The sequence below is a fragment of the Littorina saxatilis genome, linkage group LG2 (genome assembly GCF_037325665.1).
Source record: "Littorina saxatilis isolate snail1 linkage group LG2, US_GU_Lsax_2.0, whole genome shotgun sequence".
NCBI classification, from domain to species: domain Eukaryota; kingdom Metazoa; phylum Mollusca; class Gastropoda; order Littorinimorpha; family Littorinidae; genus Littorina; species Littorina saxatilis.
In genome coordinates this window covers 81,014,735-81,034,474 of record NC_090246.1, presented here as the reverse complement: position 1 = coordinate 81,034,474, position 19,740 = coordinate 81,014,735, and the positions used below count along the sequence as shown (strand labels likewise).

The following is a 19,740-nucleotide window of genomic DNA, read 5'->3' as shown; positions in this document are numbered from 1 at the left end:
GAGAGAGAGAGAGAGAGAGAGAGAGAGAGAGAGAGAGAGAGAGAGAGAGAGAGAGAGAGAGAGAGAGAGAGAGAGAGAGAGAGAGAGAGAGAGAGAGAGAGAGAGAGAGAGAGAGAGAGAGAGAGAGATGGAACAGAGAAGAGAGACAGAGAGACATAATTATAGAGACAGAGAGAGAGAGAGAGAGCAATGAAGAGAGAGCTAGAGAGACACTTAGAGAGAGAGAGAGAGAGAGAGACAATGAGAGAGAGAGACAGAGAGAGAGAGAGAGAGAGCGAGAGACAGAGAGAGAGAGAGAGAGAGAGAGAGAGAGAGAGAGAGAGAGAGAGAGAGAGAGAGAGAGAGAGGCAGACAGAGGGCAGAGAAGAGAAAGAGAGAGAGACTAATGAGCGACTTCTTGCTGACAACATTTAGAAATCGGCATTTTGAACAGGACGTAAGATATTTGAAAGCCGTTTAAAACCAAAGAAATAAAACATTATTTTAAACCAAGCCAGGTTTAAACTCGGCATTTCCCAACAGGAAGGGGGACGTTCTCATGCGAGTACGGCCCAGAAATGTGTCTCTAACAAGGTGTGATAGCGTAGCAACAAAGTCCTTTGTTTACTTCAGCATACGAGTGAGTGTGCGTTATACAATTGTGGGATTCTTACTCAAGAACCTCCTGCGAACCCAACAAAATTCAAATGATTTAAACGTGCAGTATAACTGTACCAATGGGATGTCGCAGCCGACTTGCATCAGTGTGCTTCACAGAAAAAAACAATTTCTATGCAAATTTCCTCTGTATATTGTAAAACGAATTCTGTTGAACCGCGAATATTTCACGACTGAAGGACTTCCATCGCACTTACGAGGATCCTCCAAGAGTTGCGAGTGGACATTGAAGTGATTGTTGTCGCCCTCGTCAGAGCTCGTGCGTCGCGGCCTACTGACCTAGATTTTCTGCTGAAGAACTTGTCATGTTTTCAAGGACGCCTGTAATAATCATTGTGAATGAGAGACTATTCTCCAACAAGAAACGCGTGAGAAAGTCTTTTTGAAAGTATGTCAATGTATTTGCTGACGAGGTGGCTGTGGAAAGTACCTAATTTTATTCTGACTGAATCAGTAAAGGCTTGGGATAGCAGATACTTATAAACCAACCCTGAAAAATAGTGCTGCTGCTGATATATTTTTTAGTTTCTTCAATGATTTTTTAAAAATATACAATTAAGTCTACGGAGTCAGGCACGGTCTTGTGAAAACAATAAATGTACCAAATGCAAGTTGAGGAAAGAGGGTTTGTGTTATTGTTATTGTTGTTATTTCCGGATTTGTTTATATGCATATAAGCCACACAATTCTCTCGTGCGTTACATGCTTGTTTCCGTGCGCACTTGGTCTTGTCACTGCTTGCATACACAGTACATGAACACACACGAAGGAAGATAAAAAAAAAGAAACCTAGCAGGTGTGCAGATATATTAAGTTGGCCTTGAAGACCGGAAAATCTCCACTCAAAACCCGCTAGACGCGGTCGGGATTCGAATCCCGAACCTTACACATGGACGGCCGAGTTCTTAACCACTAGGCTACCGTGTCCGTTTGAGCAAAGAGCTTCCCCTACGGACCGAGGTTCTTTCGTTGCACAGGTGTTGCTAATAAACGAATAACCATTGTGGATGATTAACGTTGGTTAGTTCTTAAATTGTTCCGAGCCAAAAAAAACTATCTTATAAATCGTTCCTCACTTGGCATACAATAATTGGCTTGCATGGTTCTTTTCGGAAGGTATGCCTTCTGTATGCTGGGTCCATAAAGATGTCCACCAAGACATAACACGTTTCCAGTCTCAGCCGACTCCTGGGGTGAAGAGTGACCATCAGGGACGGTAACTGATCCCGCCCTGTTGGGCGAGGTTGTCTACCTTGATAAATGAATTCAACAGTCGTGTGTGCCTTGTCCCGAAAGGTACTGGACACGTGATATCTTGTTTACATTTTCTCTCCTTTTTTTCACACTCGCAACTGTCACTTTCACTCCAAGTGTTGAACGCAGGTGCCACATAACATATGTAGAAGTATTTCTATGGTAGGTTTGTCATTAGTTTCGGTCAAGGCAAACGGAGACAGCGATGTTTTGCAGTTTGGGACACTGAGCAATTTATGTGTCCCTTTCAGCTGTGGGGAATTTCAGTCATTTCACAGTTTAGTTCTTTATCGTCGTTAAACAAGTTGACTTTGGAATCTCCTTGGACAAGATCTGAAAGCCAAAAAGCAAGGACATTTGGAGTAGTTTTTCTCTGTACATCAATAGTTTAATTGATTGTGCAGAGCAGATCATAAGAGGAGAAGGTAAAATCGAACAAAATCTTTTATTGCTCTGAAAATGATACAAGATAAAACACAAAACATACAGTCAGTTTTCACTTTGGTGAAGATGTTCTCAACAGCCTTTTCTTTTTTAAATCGACACGAACAGTGGAAAACTGACAGTTTTCAGTCTTGACGTTTTCTTGCGGTTGCTGTTCCTTGGTCTATGAGTGCGATTATATAGTGCGTAACGTTATACTATTAGTTACTTCTGTCCCTAAACCCTCAACCGCCCCAAGCCTGTCACCTGAGGCACTTGCGGTAATTTCATGCTACTTTGCCTCCCTAGGTCTCGTTGTGGTATCTTTGCTCTCAGCTGTGAAACAACCGCTACAGCTTAGGCACTCACTTTGCAGATAAAATGGAGTTTGTTTCAGAAGCGGTACAGCTTTGGTGCTCGATTTGCTGATAACAGCGGAGTCTCGTTCACGATGGTAGACGAGACAATTAGGTAGGCATGATGTGAGAAGAGACGTACGGTACTTGTCAGTTGTCACTTGGTACGCCTTGCAAATCCACTCCTCACAGACTTTGTACGCATAGCTTTCGAACAAGAACTGAATATAAACAGATGAAAGCCTTAGGTGAGTAACACATTTTTTGTATCGATTTTTCTTTTGAAGGAGCCAATCGTTCCCCTGTAAATTGACGTCTTCCAATATGCACTACTTATGGCACTATCCTGTAAATAACGTTTTGTGGAAAGAGGCGTACGGTTTCACACTGCGATCACCACTTTATCGCTCTACCTATATCACTCCGCGTTAAGTAAAGGAGAAAATAGCTTTCACTATACTCAGGCCTGGGTGTCATTCCCACCCGACACGTGCGTTGACAAGAAGCACGTGCAGCTAATTTAATGACGCGGCGGCTGTCCTTTTACCTCTCACTGTTAAATGGCTGCCACATAAACAGCACGGAAATATTTTTATTGTGCTGTATGTCCGCGGTTTTTATTGATCTATGGTGACATTCAGCTGTTGAATGGTGCTTCGGGCTAAGTGCGTTGCGCACGTAAACTACCCCTTTTTTCGCTCCTTTGTGGCAAGTGACAATTTACAGGGAGATACAATCGGGAAAGGGTGAGTGCTTGTTAGGTAGATCACGACAATATTGCATGGCCAAGGATGTGAATAATGTTTGTGAGTGTTGGAAGAGAAAACGCCTAAATCAGCTATAGATATCACAATAAAAATGTATATAAGAAGCGATACAAATAAATAGGGAGAAATAGTCAAATGTGGCCAACAAAGAAGAAGAAATTCTAAGTACTGTGTTTTTCTGTCCGTCAGAATAATGATGAAATCTACAATTCTGAAGAAAAGGAAAAATCGCACAAGATCCTTACAAATCCTTAAAGGAGAAAAAGATAGAATCTGTATTGCTAATTGTACAGTAAAAAAAACTAATGTCCATAAATGGAAATAAAAGAACCAACAACAGCCTGGCCAAAGAAAATGCAGCAAAAGGTGATAGAGCAATATAAGTGACGAAGAGAGTGAGAGAGAGAGAGAAAGAGAGAGAGAGAGAGAGAGAGAGAGAGAGAGAGAGAGAGAGAGAGAGGGGGGGGGGGGAGAGCATAGATGTGTCTATATACATATCTCTGGGGGAGAGGAAGAGGGAGGCAGAGAGCGTAAAAGAGAGAAAATATAGAGTGAGAGCTAGAATATTAGATCAGGGACCTATATTTAGATATAGGTCTATGATTAGATGAAATAAGCGAAGAGAAGGTAAGATTCTGTATTAAACGAGGGTAGTGGCATAAGCAAAGAAGTTTTTTTTTTTTACAGACACAGACAACAAGAAATTCCTCCGAGGTAGGAAAAACACCCCCGTCCTTACCATTCTCACTGCCACCAACTGAGAAGGTTATTTCCCTTTGACCATTAATATGTCCCTCTATAAGTCCTTGTAGAATCTTAATTCACCAATAACTCCCTAACCGTGTGTTTGACTGGTCCCAATTTTTGTAAGGACCGTCTCAGGAATGTATAGAACCTGTTCACCAAGTTTGGTGACGATCGGTCCGTTCATTCTTGAGATCTATATGCGAACACAAACACACAAACAAACACATCGACCGAATCCTATACACACCCCTATACCGGGGGTGTAAATAGAGAGACTGCGGATATGCAGGGTCGGCGACAAAAACTAAGTAGAGACAGGGGGGAGAGAGAGAGAGAGAGAGAGAGAGAGAGAGAGAGAGAGAGAGAGAGAGAGAGAGAGAGAGAGAGAGAGAGAAGAGAGAGAGAGAGAGAGGGGGGGGGGGGGGTGAGGGAGAGAAAAGAAGAGAGTAAAGAAAGAATATCTCCAAACAAAACACAATGCCTCCGCGAGCCACTAAGTGCAAAGATGATATCGTTTTTGGAGGCTTTCCCTTTCATCTCCACGTGCACGTACACACACAAACACGCGCTCACTCAAAACTTGACAGCTCGCACGAGACCAACAGAACCATCATACAAATCTCTTCTGACCCCTTGGTGGATTCAAAACACTTCTCAACAGTCGACGGAATCATCAAAACACTTCCACAACACAAGAAACGTCCCTGATGACTATCTGAGCAATCCATAATGGAGGCAACAGGCGTTCCGGCCTATTGCAACCAATCAGAGAGCTCGTTGTTTAAAGGTTTCGCATCCAGCCGTTCCTAGCTAGCGACACATTGCCAGTGGTCGCTGACATGCTGGGGAAATTGAAATGTCAGTTATGGTTAGGTGGCGGCTTTCAGTGACTGCTTGGATCGTAATGATTGATTAAAAACAGACTGCCTTGCCTCATGTTCCCTCCTTCTGTCTCTGTCTGTTTTTCTCTGTCTCTATCTGACTCTGTATCCGTCTCTGTCTGTCCAGATGTGTGCTTAATGTTAAACCGACCAAACAAGCCAATTCATTTGTTTGGACTTAGCGAAACTCGCCTTGATTCCAGGATCGACGACACCTCTATTGACATTACTAACTATACAATTTTAAGACGCGACAGCAACCAGTCTAATCATACTGGACTTGTGCTTTACGTCCATGACAGTATTGTGAAAATCACAAGAAGGAGAACTGATTTAGAGTCAGAGAATGTGGAGTGCATCTGGACGGAGATAAAACACTCTAAATCTCCTTCTGTGTTAGTGGGGTATATATATAAAAATCCAGCCTCTTCACTTGCATGGATTGACGATTTTGTGCGCAAGATGGACAATGTTAATAACTGTAATTCTAACATTCTCCTCTCAGGTGATTTTAATTATGATTTAAACAATTATTTTATTTTAATAAACTTGTTTCTGAGAAGAAAGATACCGCTTCCTAATGGAGAGCAATAAACGAAGTAATTGCAAAATCAAAAACCCGACAACATTCAACTTCAGTTGGTATTTCACCCAGTGCCTTTAATGATTTTTTTTTTTTATCTCTTCCTAGTAAGCTTCTGGAGTCTACCTATTAGAGGGAAAATGACAAAAGCGAGTATGAATGCCCACAATTTCTTCAATTATTTTGCCAGGCCAATATGAAAGAAGTTGAACCTTTTAACATCTCATTCATTGCAGTCCACGAAGTCGGGCGACTAATAACTGACTTGAGTAATACAAAATCAATGGGACCCGATAACATATCCGCCTCCTTACTCAAGTTAGCGTTACCCTTTCTTGTTGAGCCAATTACGTATGCGTACAACTTATGTATTGACCGAAATGCGTTTTCAGACATAAAACCGCAAAAGTAATTCCACTTCCCAAAACAAAAGACTTCACCGACATAAACAATTTTAGGCCAATTTCGCTATTGTCTGTTCTATCAAAACCATTAGAAAAACATGTACAAAAGTGCTTGCTTCTGCACATGGAAAGCTGTGGTCTTTTCGCTCCATCTCCGACAATCAGGATTTCGCCCTAAACATTCGTGTCACAACCCCCCGCGGGTTAGGGGGAAGGATATAACCTTGAATGGTTTTCGGGCTCAACAATTTGGAATTCGCTACCATGTGAGATAAAGGGGTCAAGCACGATTAAACACTTCAAAGCGCCGCTTCGCAAATATCTGTTGTCACGAACAGTTACATTCTGAAGCTGTTTCTAGCAAGAATGCATTGCTTTCACTAACCTCTATATATTTTGTTGATGATGATAATGATGTCGACGATGATCGTGATGATGATGATGATGAGGTTGTTGTTGTTGTGTGTGTGTGTGTGTGAGTGTGTGTGTGTGTGTGTGTGTGTGTGTGCGTGTGTGTGTGTGTGTGTGTGTGTGCGTGTGTCTGCGTGTGTATGTGTGTGTGCGAGCGTATATGTCTGTGTGTGTGCGCGCATATGTGTATGTATGTGTGTGTGTGTGTGTGTGTGTGTGTGTGTGTGTGTGTGTGTGTGTGTGTGTGTGAGTGTGTGTGTTGTATTGAGTGCGAACGTGATTGCAGGCATGCGGCGCGCGTGTGTGTGCGAGTCGACTTTTCTTTTCCTTTGTATTATATTGACATATACATGTACATTTCAATGTTCTATCATGCATTATGTATTCGTATAGGTAATGTTGTAATTAGTAATACTGTATGATTGCGATTGACAGTTGTCCTTTTTTTGTCTTTATTTTTATGTCTTAGTTTAGCAGGGACAGATTGTAAGACTAGGCGTGAGCCTAAAATCTCCATCCTTGAGTAATAAAGTTCGTTCGTTCGTTCGTTCGTTCTCTATGTCTCTCTCTCTGTCTCTCTCTCTCTCTCTGTCTGTCTGTCTCTCTCTCTCTCTATGTCTCTGTCTCTCTCTCTGTCTCTCTCTGTCTCTCTCCGTCTTTCTGTATGTATTTTTGTCTCCCCTCTGTCTCCCCACCATTTAGGCAGCCATACACCGCTTTCGGGAGAAGGGGGGGGGGGGGGTGTGTGCATGCTTCTTGGTATTTCTGGGTATCTATAACCCAACGAACTCTGTCATCGATTACACACGAAAGGGGATAAGGCACTAGCAGGTCTGCACATAGTTTGACATTGAAGATCGCAACAAAGTACAGCTCGCGCGGTGGGCGAGATTCGAGCACGCCACCCAACGCACGGGAGGCCGCCGTCTTACCCACAAGGCCGTTGCGCCTGTCTGGACTTGATATCATGTGAAGGACTTTGGAAATAAAATATGTCTCGATAGCGCATTAGGTAGCGCGTCAGTCTCATAATCCCGGTGAACGAAAACTGAGCAATCTGAAGGTCGTGAGTTCGATCCTCAATCGGGGCATTATTTTTTTGTGGTTGTTACATTAAAAGCTACTTTTGATTTTAATGTAATGTGTTTGTTTATAAGCAAGCATGATAACTATGCTTTCTGGTGCTTTTCTCCCTTTTTGTGTTAGGGTGATTGTTGGGGTGGGGTGTTGTTGGTTTCGGAGGTTATGACCCTTTAGCCTAAGGAGGAAGGCGTGCCGTTTTGTTTTATTAATCGCAAATGTGTAATGGAAAGGGGTACACAACATTTCAATCAATTTGGTTGAAAAATGAGGGCGTGACAGTGCAGCCTCAACTATCCCTAAAAGCCAAATATGACGTCATCAAAAACGTTTTTCGACAAAAATGGAAAAAAAAGATCTGGGGATATCATACCCAGGAACTCTCATGTCGAGTTTCATGACGATCGGTCAAGTAGTTTTCTCTGAATCGCTCTACACACACACGCGCACACACACACACACACACACACACACACACACACACACACCCACACCCACACCCACAAACACACACACACACACACACACACACACACACACACACACACACACACACACACACACACCTCGACCATCGTCTCGATTCCCCGTCTATGTTAAAACATTTAGTCAAAACTTAACTATATGTGAAAAAAAGACAAGGGCCATTCGCTTCCTGTAAGTTACAAACACCTGCAATGATTTTCTCGAAAAAGCTTCGTAATAATGCTAAACAATTAAATACATGTTAATCAGCGAGCGGTTTTCTTCTTCCACTCGTCATTGACGTTGATTCTAGGTCGACGTTCACCAGCTGAATTAAATGTGAGAGGGCGCCCCAAGGCATACACCACGCTGCATTGACTGACGTAGGACCGTGCCGAGCTGAGGCAATACTCACTACTCGTTTCCCTGTGCCTTGGATTCTTTTTTATCTCCCCGAAATGTTACGTATGAAGGAAATTAGCCATAACCCACATTGATTATTTTGGAGATTTGAAATCCATAATATTGTAAAATTTATTTATTTTTTAGATTTTTCAAATGAATGAGTTTGTATGTATTGGTGGAACAGCCGGTGTAACACGAAATTTTTACTCCACGAAAAATTTACTCCGGAGTAAATATTTCGTACGAAATTCTTACTCCGAGTACACTTTTCGTACGAGAAAAGAACTCCCCAAGGCACGAAAAAATTACTCCCTCCACGAAATTTTTACTCCCCATTTTTTTTACTTCCAGTAAAAATCTCATACGCAAAAATGGGATGCGGGCGAAGGGATAATGCCAATAAGTGATCTCGCGCACACGAATGTCGCGCTACCCTCCTTCCACCCCTTCCACCACCAAGACTAACAAGGGGACAAGGGAGTAAAAATATCGTACACCTGGCATGGGAAGTTAAATTGCTCGTGTTGAGGTGAAGTAATTTATTCGTTATTTATTCGTCAGGGGAGTAACATTTTTGTACGAAATGTTTACTCGGAACTCACCTGTCTTGGGGAGTAATTTTCTCGTGCAATGGGGGAGTGCTTTTTTCGTAAAGGGAGTAATTTTTTCGTGCGAAATGTTTACTCCGGAGTAAAAATCTCGTGGGAGTAATTTTCTCGTGTTACACCGGCATTTCTTTCTTCCTTTCTTGTTCTTGTATTTTTGTTTTGTTTTCATGTACCTCCCCATGGGGTTTCTTGAAATAAAATATTTGCCTTGCCTTGCCGTGTTTTGGGCTTGAAGGCGATCTGTACCAACAGGATTATTGTCGCAACAGACGCTACATTGACATTGTTATGTTCAAGTGTAACTGTAAGCACACACATTTAACGATTTCTGGGTGCGACTTTTGAGTGTCAAGAACTGTTCTTTTTTCATTTGTCACTTATAAGATGACTTAAAGCACCATTGTATTGTTATTGTACGGATATCTAGGACTGTTTGCAGTGATTTCAAATTCATTCTTCTTGACATTCCTTTAACAATACCCCCAACTTAAAAACAAATAGTGGAAACAAGTGTTCTGTGCAAGGGGGATCAAAGGAGAACATTTTAAAGCAACAGTTTTAAAACAATAGCATTGCTTGGTTATATCCTTCAAAAATTAATCAACACAAGGAATTAAGATTTGAACACACTTTGTCTTCCTAGTTTTTTTTTTATAAAATAGATTTTTGAGGGGGACATCTTTTTTTCTCCGAATTTGTCAAAAATGAAAATCAAGGTGAATGATTGGAAAACAGTACACTTTTAGTGACGCATATCTTTTAGATAAGACACGAGGAGATCCTTTTTCTAAATCGTTTTTCTATGTGTTTTCTTTGTAAATATGTAATGATATGGTAGCTAGCCAAGTTTGCTCTGTGGCCTAATAAGGCAGGTCTGCATATAAGTTGACATGGAAGATCGGAACAAACTACACCAGGCGCGGCCGGGAACCGAACACGAAACCTTTCGCACGGGAGGCCGGTGTAACACGACATTTTTACTCCACGAAAAATTTACTCCGGAGTAAATATTTCGTACGAAATTCTTACTCCGAGTACGGTACACTTTTTGTACGAGAAAAGAACTCCCCAAGGCACGAAAAAATTACTCCCTCCACGAAATTTTTACTCCCCATTTTTTTTACTTCCAGTAAAAATCTCATACGCAAAAATGGGATGCGGGCGAAGGGATAATGCCAATAAGTGATCTCGCGCACACGAATGTCGCGCTACCCTCCTTCCACCCCTTCCACCACCAGGACTAACAAGGGGACAAGGGAGTAAAAATATCGTACACCTGGCATGGGAAGTTAAATTGCTCGTGTTGAGGTGAAGTAATTTATTCGTTATTTATTCGTCAGGGGAGTAACATTTTTGTACGAAATGTTTACTCGGAACTCACCTGTCTTGGGGAGTAATTTTCTCGTGCAATGGGGGAGTGCTTTTTTTCGTAAAGGGAGTAACTTTTTCGTACGAAATGTTTACTCCGGAGTAAAAATCTCGTGTGAGTAATTTTCTCGTGTTACACCGGCGTTTTATCCACTAGGCCATTGCGCCCGTCAGGATCTGCTATGGAGTGAAGGACTATAACTTTCGAATGTGTGCCTCGATAGCGCAGTCGGTAGCGCGTCAGTCTCATAATCACGGTGAACGAAAACTGGGCGATCTGAAGGTCGTGAGTTCGATCCTCACTCGGGGCATTATTTTTGTTGTGGTTGTTACATTATAAGCTACTTTTGATTGTAATTTATATTCATATGCGCGCATGGTAACTATACTTTCAAACACACGGAAAAACAAAACTCAGTGTTGCCATCACATGGACCCACATTTATGCAAACGTGAGAGAAATAGTGTGAGCGAGCTACTTTTTTAAACTGGAGGATGTATTCGATAATAATTATTAACAATTTCTTCATGTGAGATAATACAGTTAATTTAATTTGAACAGCATGATCTTGTAAGGCTCTCTTTCGACATTGGGCACTTTAGCTTTGAATGATTTGTTTCTACACTGCGGGGGGATAGATCCTCACGCAGCGTTTTCCACAGGTGTCATTTTGCTCCTTGTACAAATCACCGAGACCAGGGAGCGTATGCAAGGCGGTATCGACTGCATGTGGTACGACAAGCGCCCCGAAGTTTGATAGCTCTCGGTCCGACAACTTTTGTCGCGCTGCCGAATTCACAGGCATCGGACAGCCTCCCACATAGCTAGCGGGGGGGGGGGGGGGGGGATTCCCTTGTTTACGGTCGCTCTGCGCGTGCGCCTGCCGCAGCAGCTGAGCCCTGTCAAGGCTCCGCTTGTTGTGGCTGGTTGACCATGGCTGGCTCACACCAAATCGGCGCCACGCAAACATCTTCAATTGCACCAGACGCGTGAAACCGCACCGCGAGTATCACTTGCGAGACAAGAGGCTAGGCACCCATTCTGTTCGCAAACTAAATGTTGTCAGTTATCACATCCGTCAACAGTCAACTGCAAAATATCGTGCATGCGGAATATGAATTTGTGCATGTATCCCGTCCCGGCCAAACTCGTATGTCTTAGAATGTTTCTTCTTTCACGGTAACGCTGCAAACTGATGGCCGCCATCTTGAAATCAAAATTATCGTACCGACAACAGTGCTTATCGGTAGGGATGGGCACCTCTAACTTTATCGTAGGACAGTGCCTACGATAGGCGCTATCGGTGATTCATGAATTCCACAATAGGGGGGTTATCGGAAGTTTTCTGTTTCTCGTACCGACAAAACCCCTGTCGGAGTCTTCCTGAATATGGGCCCAGCATGAGCTGAGATGACTCTCAGTGACGTAACACTGGCTGACTTTGGAGTTTTACGTCCTTTTTGGACCAGTTGGCTATTATTATCTGTTGACATATAGAGAGGAGATGACTGTCAAAGGTTAAGGTGTACATCAGTGTCATCACGGCGAAATCGCCTTGGGTGACCCTATACTCTGCGCTACGGAATTCTCGCTACGCTGCAATCGTCATTGATGTTGATTCTTTTAGGTTGACGATCACTAGCTGAACACCAGAGGGCGCCCCAAGGTATACAACACGCTGCATTGACTGATCGTGGATCCTGCTGAGTTGAGCTGTGAGCATATTGACTAATACTGGTAATAGTTTCCGTGTGCTCGTGCTTTGTGTTCATTGTCGCAACAGTCGCAGCAAGTCATGACATACGCTACATTGATTTACCTAGGATTCTGCTGAGCTGAGATTATATTTACTAATTGTTTCCCTGTGCTCATGTTGTGTGCTTCAAGGCGATTGTTATCACTCTGACCTTTGTCTGAACGTCCGCTCCAAGGCACAGCACACTCTTGACTTACGTGAGGGAGCGTGCTGAGCGGACCTGGTCCTTTTGGGCGATTTATAGCGATACCTTCTCTTTTACCCACCGAACTCTGACATCTTGTCCGTGCACACTTGGTCTTGTACTTGGGTGTACACGCGAAGGGGAATAAGCCATTAGCAACTCTGCACATAAGTTGACCTGTGAGATCGGAACAAACAGGCCACACCAGGCGCGGCCAAGGTTCGAGCACACATATGCATGAAAGGCCGGCGTCACGATTTCATCTTTCGCCTGTGTACATATTTCCCCCTCGACATATACTCAAGACTGAAATGTTGTTTCCTGGTAAAATTAAGAAGTGAAATTATTTATGGACGAAAAGCATGTCAGTTTCTTGCATGTGAAAAAAATTGGTGGTAAAATTTAATAGATTTCACCCCCAAAATCGAATTTTTCGAAAACGTGTACTGATCGGTTACGTCCCTTGAGTAAGAAGGAAAACATTTTTACAATACAATACAATACAATACAATACAATAACTTTATTAATCTCTAAAAGAGAAATTACATTGCTGAGCGTTTGTGTCCGTAATAATAACATACATAAAACATTCAAAATAAACATTTGTTCTTTGTCCTGAGAAAATATAGTACATTGGTTATCACATAAGAAAGTATATTAAAAATAAATTAACATGCATTCACCATCAACAATGCACAAAAGAAAGTCAGCACCTTGCCGGTTATCACATATTGTCTAAGAGAGTAGAATGCAAAACAAAATCAACAATACTGAAACAATACAGAACACTGACCCCGTACATCAGAGCGACAACACCAGCATCTACCGCCCCACCTGAGAATTGAAGATGTGAATTGCAGATGGAATGAACGAATTTCTGTAGCGTGTGGATCTTGCGGTTGGTTGTCTGAATCTGTTGCTCCTGTCTGTCCGTCTACTGTCAAATTCCGGTCTGAGTGGGTGCGAGTCGTCAGCCAAAATCTTCTGTACCTTGTCAGTCAGTCGTCGTTCATGTGTTGATGTGAAATTGTCCTGCTTCCTCCCAACCACCCCACTTGCTTTCCTGATGAATTTATCTAATCTATCCCTGTCTTGCTTGTTGATGTTGCCACCCCAACACACGGAGCCAAAGTACAACACACTATTGCAGGTTGAAGTGTAAAACATCTGAAGGATTTCTTGTCTGATGTTAAAAGACCTGAGTTTTCTCAAAAAGTACAGGCGAGAGTGGAGTTTCTTCACAAGGGCATCAGAGTTTGGTTTCCATGTCAACTTATTGTCTATAATCACCCCCAAATACTTATACTGCTCTACCTTCTCTACGACCTCCCCCTTGATCACTATCTCCCTGTGTACATGTTCCCCCCTCCTGTTGTCCATTATCATTTCCTTTGTCTTCCCCACATTAAGCTCTAAATAGTTGTTTTCACACCACCCCACAAACCTATCTACCTCCTGCCTGTAGTCAGAGTCGTCGTCAACAGTCAGCAGTCCGGTCAGTCCAGTGTCGTCAGCAAACTTGGTTATGGGGCAGGAGTCACTAGAACTTCTGAAATCTGCTGTGTAGAGAGAAAAAAGAAAAGGTGAGAGTACTGTGCCTTGTGGTGCCCCTGTGTTTGTGCAGATTGTGTCTGAAACGGATTGCCCCCCCACCCTAACATACTGTGGCCTGTTTGTCAGGTAGTCCATAACCCAGAGGATGGTGGCTGCTGGGACATTCATGCTAAAAAGCTTCTCCGCCATTAAATGAGGCTGTATAGTATTAAAAGCGCTGGAAAAATCAAAGAACATCAAGCGAATATAAGAGCCAGGCTTTTCTAAATGAGAGTAGATCTTGTTTAAAACATTCAACACAGCATCATCAACACTCCTGTTTTTCCTGTATGCAAACTGACATGGATCAATAAAATCTTTCACACAATCACTCAGTTTGAACAAAACAACTCTCTCAAAGACTTTCATACAAACAGAAGTAAGTGCCACAGGTCTCAGGTCATTCATGGTTATCACAGTCTTTTTCTTTGGCACAGGAACAATGCATGAAGTTTTCCATAGGGCCGGTACCCTGCTAGCTCCAAGCGACATGTTAAAAATGACTGAAAAAATATAACTAAGTTGCTCTGCACATAGTTTTAAAACTTTGGGCATCATCCCATCTGGTCCCCCCGCCTTGCTAGCATTAACATTTTTAGGATGAATCAAATTTCTAAGTTAAATAAAACAAATTGGTTGGACAAATTTGGCCCCATGAATGTAAGGTACACAAGGTCGCTCTTCAGTACTATCGAAGGGTGTGTTTTTGCTCAGTGTAGAGTTTATACTAGATCAACGAGGCCGAGAAGCGAAATATGAACACGGCGAAAGATGTTTTTTTGTTCAGTGTAGAGTTTATACTAGATCAACGAGGCCGAGAAGCGAAATATCAACACGGCGAAAGATGAAAACGTCACACCGGCGTCTTATCCACTTGGCCATCACGCCCGTCTGAACCTGATATCAAGTGAAGGGCTTTAGCTTTAAAATGTGTGCCTCGATAGCGCAGTAGGTAGCGCGTCAGTCTCATAATCACGGTAAACGAAAACTGAGCGATCTGAAGGTCGTGAGTTCGATCCTCACTCGGGGCATTATTTTTTGTTGTTGTTACATTATAAGCTACTTTTCATTTAGTGTTTGTTTACATGCTCGCATGATAACTAGGCTTTATGCTTTCCCTCGTTTTTTGATGAGGGGCGTTCCCTGTTGGTTTGAGGTCGGGGTTATGACCGTTTAGCCTAGGGAGGAAGGCGTGCCGATTTTGTTGTTTGTTGTTGTTGTTGCAAATGAGCAATTGAAAGGAAAGCACAACATTGCAATCAATTTGATTTAACAACAAAAATGAAGGCGTGACAGTGCCGCCTCAATTATCACTAAAAGCCGGATATGACGTCATCACAGACATTTATCTAAAAAAATAAAAAGAAGAAAAAATGATACCCAGGAACTCTCATGTCAAGTTTCATGAAGATCGGTCCAGTAGTGTTCTCTTAATCGCTTTATACACACACGCACGCACACACACACACACACACACACACACACACACACACACACACACACACACACACACACACGCGCGCACACACACACACACACACACACTCACTCACGCACACACACACACACTCACACTCACTCACGCACACGGACAGACACACAACGTTTCCATAACATAGAACCATATTGTTTGTCAACAAACGTGAAACAACAAAAGTGTGAGCGGGCTACTTTTTTGTTTAAAACTGGGGGATGCTTCAGATCAATTTAACAGCATGATTTTAAAAGGCTTTCTAAGGACATTGGGCCCTTCAGCTTTGAATGATCTGTTTCTACACTGCGGGGGGAGAGATCCTCACGCAGCGTTTTCCACACGTGTCAATTTGCTACTTGAACAAATTACCGAGACCAGCATGAGCTGAGATGACCATCAGTGACGTAACACTGACGGACTTTTGGAGTTTCACGTCCGCTTTGGACCGGTTAGCTTACTTGTTAACAGGTAGAGCGGAGATGGCTGTCAAAGGTGTAAGATCAGATGTTCTTCACGGCGACGTAACTCTGCGCTACGGGATTCTGGCCTACGCTGCACGTTGGTTCGTTAGGTTGACGTTCACCAGCTGAATGTCAACGGATTCTCCAATGGCATACAACACGCTCCATAAACTGACCTGCTGAGCTGAACTGAGAATATACTGACTAATCAGTTGTCCCGCTGTGCTTAAGTTTTTTGCTTCCAGGCGAGTTTTACCAACGGGCATGATCATTGTCTCAAAGGCCGCTCCCAGGCATAGAGAGGGAGCTTGCTGAGCTTACCATCTTGTTTCACTGCGATGTTGGTACTTTTGGGCGATTTAGAGCGATACGTTCTTGCAAGATGCTCCCAGGAAAAAATCACACTCTTCAGTGACTGACGAATACCCCTACTGAGGTGCGTCGGTTGAAGAGATAGTGAATGCCGAATGAACAGTACCATACTGTGAACATGTTGTTTACTTGATTCATGATTGTGCCGGTTTACCAGCGGTATATCTTAGGTCAAGAGCACGCCCCGAGAGAAATATAAAGCTCGTTCACGACTGACCGAAGAATCGCTTTGCTGGGCGACGTTGAAAAAGACAGAACGATAATTAGCTGAACATTATACGGCTGTGATACAATGCACAAATACTTTCCTTTTACTGTTAGGCAATGTTGTCACCAGAAGATGCTGATAGGCAAGGCACACACTTCACTGACTGACGAAAGATTCCGATTAGCTGATTCAGTGATACAAAGAAAAAACAGAAAAACAAAACAATGACCGGATGTTTGTAACTGCATGATTCTTACAATGTTGCGACATATTGGTTAACTTCGCCCATGATGTCGGAGGATGCAAAATATAAAACACAATCTCCAAAACCTCATGAATGATTTTTCTGAGCTTTGTCAATTAAAAGACCAATTTTTCACTGGACAAACCTTTTAGAGTTTCCACCATGTTGCAATTACAATACTGTTTACTTAAGATTGATCTTAAACGGTGTGTTTTCAGCTGGCGGGCAGTCTTCACTTTCCGCTGAGTGACAGATGATGACGCTTAGCAACGTCATTAAGGAGGACAACGTGCCATTGACTGGTCTTCATAAGATCCGGAAGTGTTTCAACGACTTCCGGTGAGAGGGTGCTAATGTCAGACAGAGACGGATTGTGCTGCTTTCTGTTCTTGTGTGCAGATGGATTGTCTGGATTTGCATTGTCTCACGTTGGGGAAAATGTGCCAGGTACACACATTAATCAAATTATGCACGATTTGAAGAAATTAACAGTGTCATTCAGTCACTGTGACACAAACAACTACCCATACATACAGACGGACAGGGACGCACACACACACACACACGCACACACACACAGTCACACGCGCACACACACACACACACACATGCACGCACGTACGCACGCACGCACGCACGCACGCATAAACCAACAAACAAACACTAACACACACCCCATGTATTTAGCGAAACTTGTACCAGGGGAAGAGTCATTGCATGCTCTATCGTCGCTGTTGCCAGATTTATTTCGTCATCCTTTTTACATTTAGTCAAGTTCTGATTAAATGTTTTAACATAGACCAGGGATTGAGACGAGGATAGAGTAGTGTGACTGTGTGACTTTGTGTCTGAGTGTGTATGTGTGGATCGATTCAAAGAAAACTAATCGACACATTTTCCTGAAATTGTACTAATTCTCCCAAGGGATACACCCAGATTTGTTCCATTTGTTTCGATGAATGTCTTTGATAACGTCGTATCCGGCTTTTAGAAAAAGTTGAGGCGGCACTGTCTCGACATCATTCTTCTTACAAATAGACTGACATTTTGGTCAAGCAATCTTTGACTCTGTTCGGAGCATGTGATTGCATTTAAGGAGCATTTTGAGGCTAACAAATTAGTTAATTACATGTAGTTTGCTCATTAAAGTTGTCATTAAAAGCGCAACCATAATAAACATCCCATGCTGCTTGGCACTGATGTGATATTACATGCAAACACAATATTTGACATTATCGTTCTCTCCTTAGGTCATCGCCAGGTATGTTCCCACGGTCAAACGATGACCACCAGGCCGCCAGCGCTATCAGAACAAACAGTTGATGAGATACCATAAAGTATTTCTGCGCCAAAAAACAGAAAATCCGGCTACAGCCCACAGTGTATCAAGTCTAGCAAGAACTAAACATCCAATCTCACGAGGCAACGGCCATCGGACAGAGGGTCTGTTGTTGGCTGTGTTGTGCAATTTACCGGGCATCGACAGACTGACAGACAGACTGATATGCACGCACGCACGCACACACACATGCACGCACGTAGGCACGCAGGCACGCACATACACACATACACACACACACACACACACAAGCAGTCACATACTCACATACACATACATACACACACACACATACACACACACACACACACACACACACTACACATACATACACACACGTACGTACGCACGTACGCACACGCGCATACACACACGCACGCACGCATGCACGCACGCGGCACGCACGTAGGCACGCACACGCACACACACACACAGTCACACATACTCACATACACATACACACACACACACACACTACACATACACACACACTACACATACATACACACGCACGTACGCACGCACGCACGCACACACACGCACACACACACACTCACACACACACACACACACACACACACACACACACACACTACAAACCAAAAGCACGGACAGACTAGCACCCAAACCAAAAGCGCACATCCGCGCCATGTACTGAGTTGCATTTGTTGTATTTTGGTCCGACACTGAAGCTACTGTCAGCCATGTTCGAATGTTGTTCATTTTCAGGTCATTGCAAGTCTCCTCCCACTGTCAAGCGCTGACCAAAAGGCTGTCACCGGTCATCAGAACAAACCGATGAGATACCCCAAGGTATTTTATTCTTCGCCGTGCTAAAACCGGAAAATCCATTGGCCACGTCGCTGAGTAAATCACTTGAGCCTCCAGTTCCGCATTACGGACATTAGACAGCAGCTTGTTGACCACGTTATGCAATTCGTCACGCTTGCCTGACCGATGGCCGGAGGATGGGGCTCACAAGAGGCTTGGTCATGGATTATTTCCGGAAAGCCTTTGTGAGAATCGTGTTTTTTGGATAATTTATTACATTCGCCAGTGTTGTCTCACAGCCTCACTGATTCGTAAACTGGTCTGTGATGTGAGAAAAAGTAAATATATAATTGTTTTTGAAAGTACACAACGGCCGCTATCACTATTGTCCACAGGTGTAGAAGTTATTATAATTTGTGTGGGTTGCATTTTTTGGTCACCCTGTATTAAATTTAGATAATATGTTTTTTTGGGCCAGAAATGATGTCTCCACACATTATCAAAAAAATGATACTTTTCATCTATGAATGACAAAGATATACATTTAAAAAGTTATAATATATGGTTAACGACAACGCTCTGTTATTGATTGTTGTAATTGGCGTAAAACCTTTTTTAAAACTCTTTCTTTATTGTTCTTGGGAATTAATGTTTCCCAAAGGATGAATGTTTTAGTATTTACCACCAAAAGTCGCAACACTGAACTTCAACTGTGTCCTGCCAATCATGCAAATAAACCGTTTTAGTGACCGACAAACAACTGTACATAGCTTTTTCCTCTCAACAATGTTGAGAAAAAAAAAACACACCTGGAAAGCCTCGTAAAAAAGAAAACGAAATTCGTAACTGTCGTGCCACTTTTGCCAGTGAAATGTTGCACCTCAAGAAAAGCATGCAAGTCACAAAACTTCAGAGAGAGAGAGAGAG

At 42.8% G+C, this 19,740-nt stretch overlaps 1 protein-coding gene and 2 non-coding genes across 3 annotated transcripts in view; all 3 read left to right on the top strand.

Annotated features, from left to right (window-relative positions):
* The first annotated feature begins 10,623 nt into the window (after positions 1-10,623).
* On the top strand, positions 10,624-10,720 carry Trnam-cau (transfer RNA methionine (anticodon CAU)). The gene is made up of 2 exons: positions 10,624-10,660; positions 10,685-10,720. It is a non-coding gene; the product is annotated as a tRNA-Met (tRNA).
* A 4,158-nt stretch (positions 10,721-14,878) lies between these two features.
* Positions 14,879-14,975, top strand: Trnam-cau (transfer RNA methionine (anticodon CAU)). The gene is made up of 2 exons: positions 14,879-14,915; positions 14,940-14,975. It is a non-coding gene; the product is annotated as a tRNA-Met (tRNA).
* Positions 14,976-15,897: 922 nt separating this feature from the next.
* The window catches only part of LOC138954457 (uncharacterized), a 31,079-nt gene continuing 27,236 nt past the window's right edge, over positions 15,898-19,740 (top strand). The window contains exon 1 of the mRNA XM_070326305.1: positions 15,898-15,976. Within this exon, the coding sequence (XP_070182406.1) occupies positions 15,898-15,976 (79 nt within the window). The remainder of the gene's footprint in view (positions 15,977-19,740) is intronic.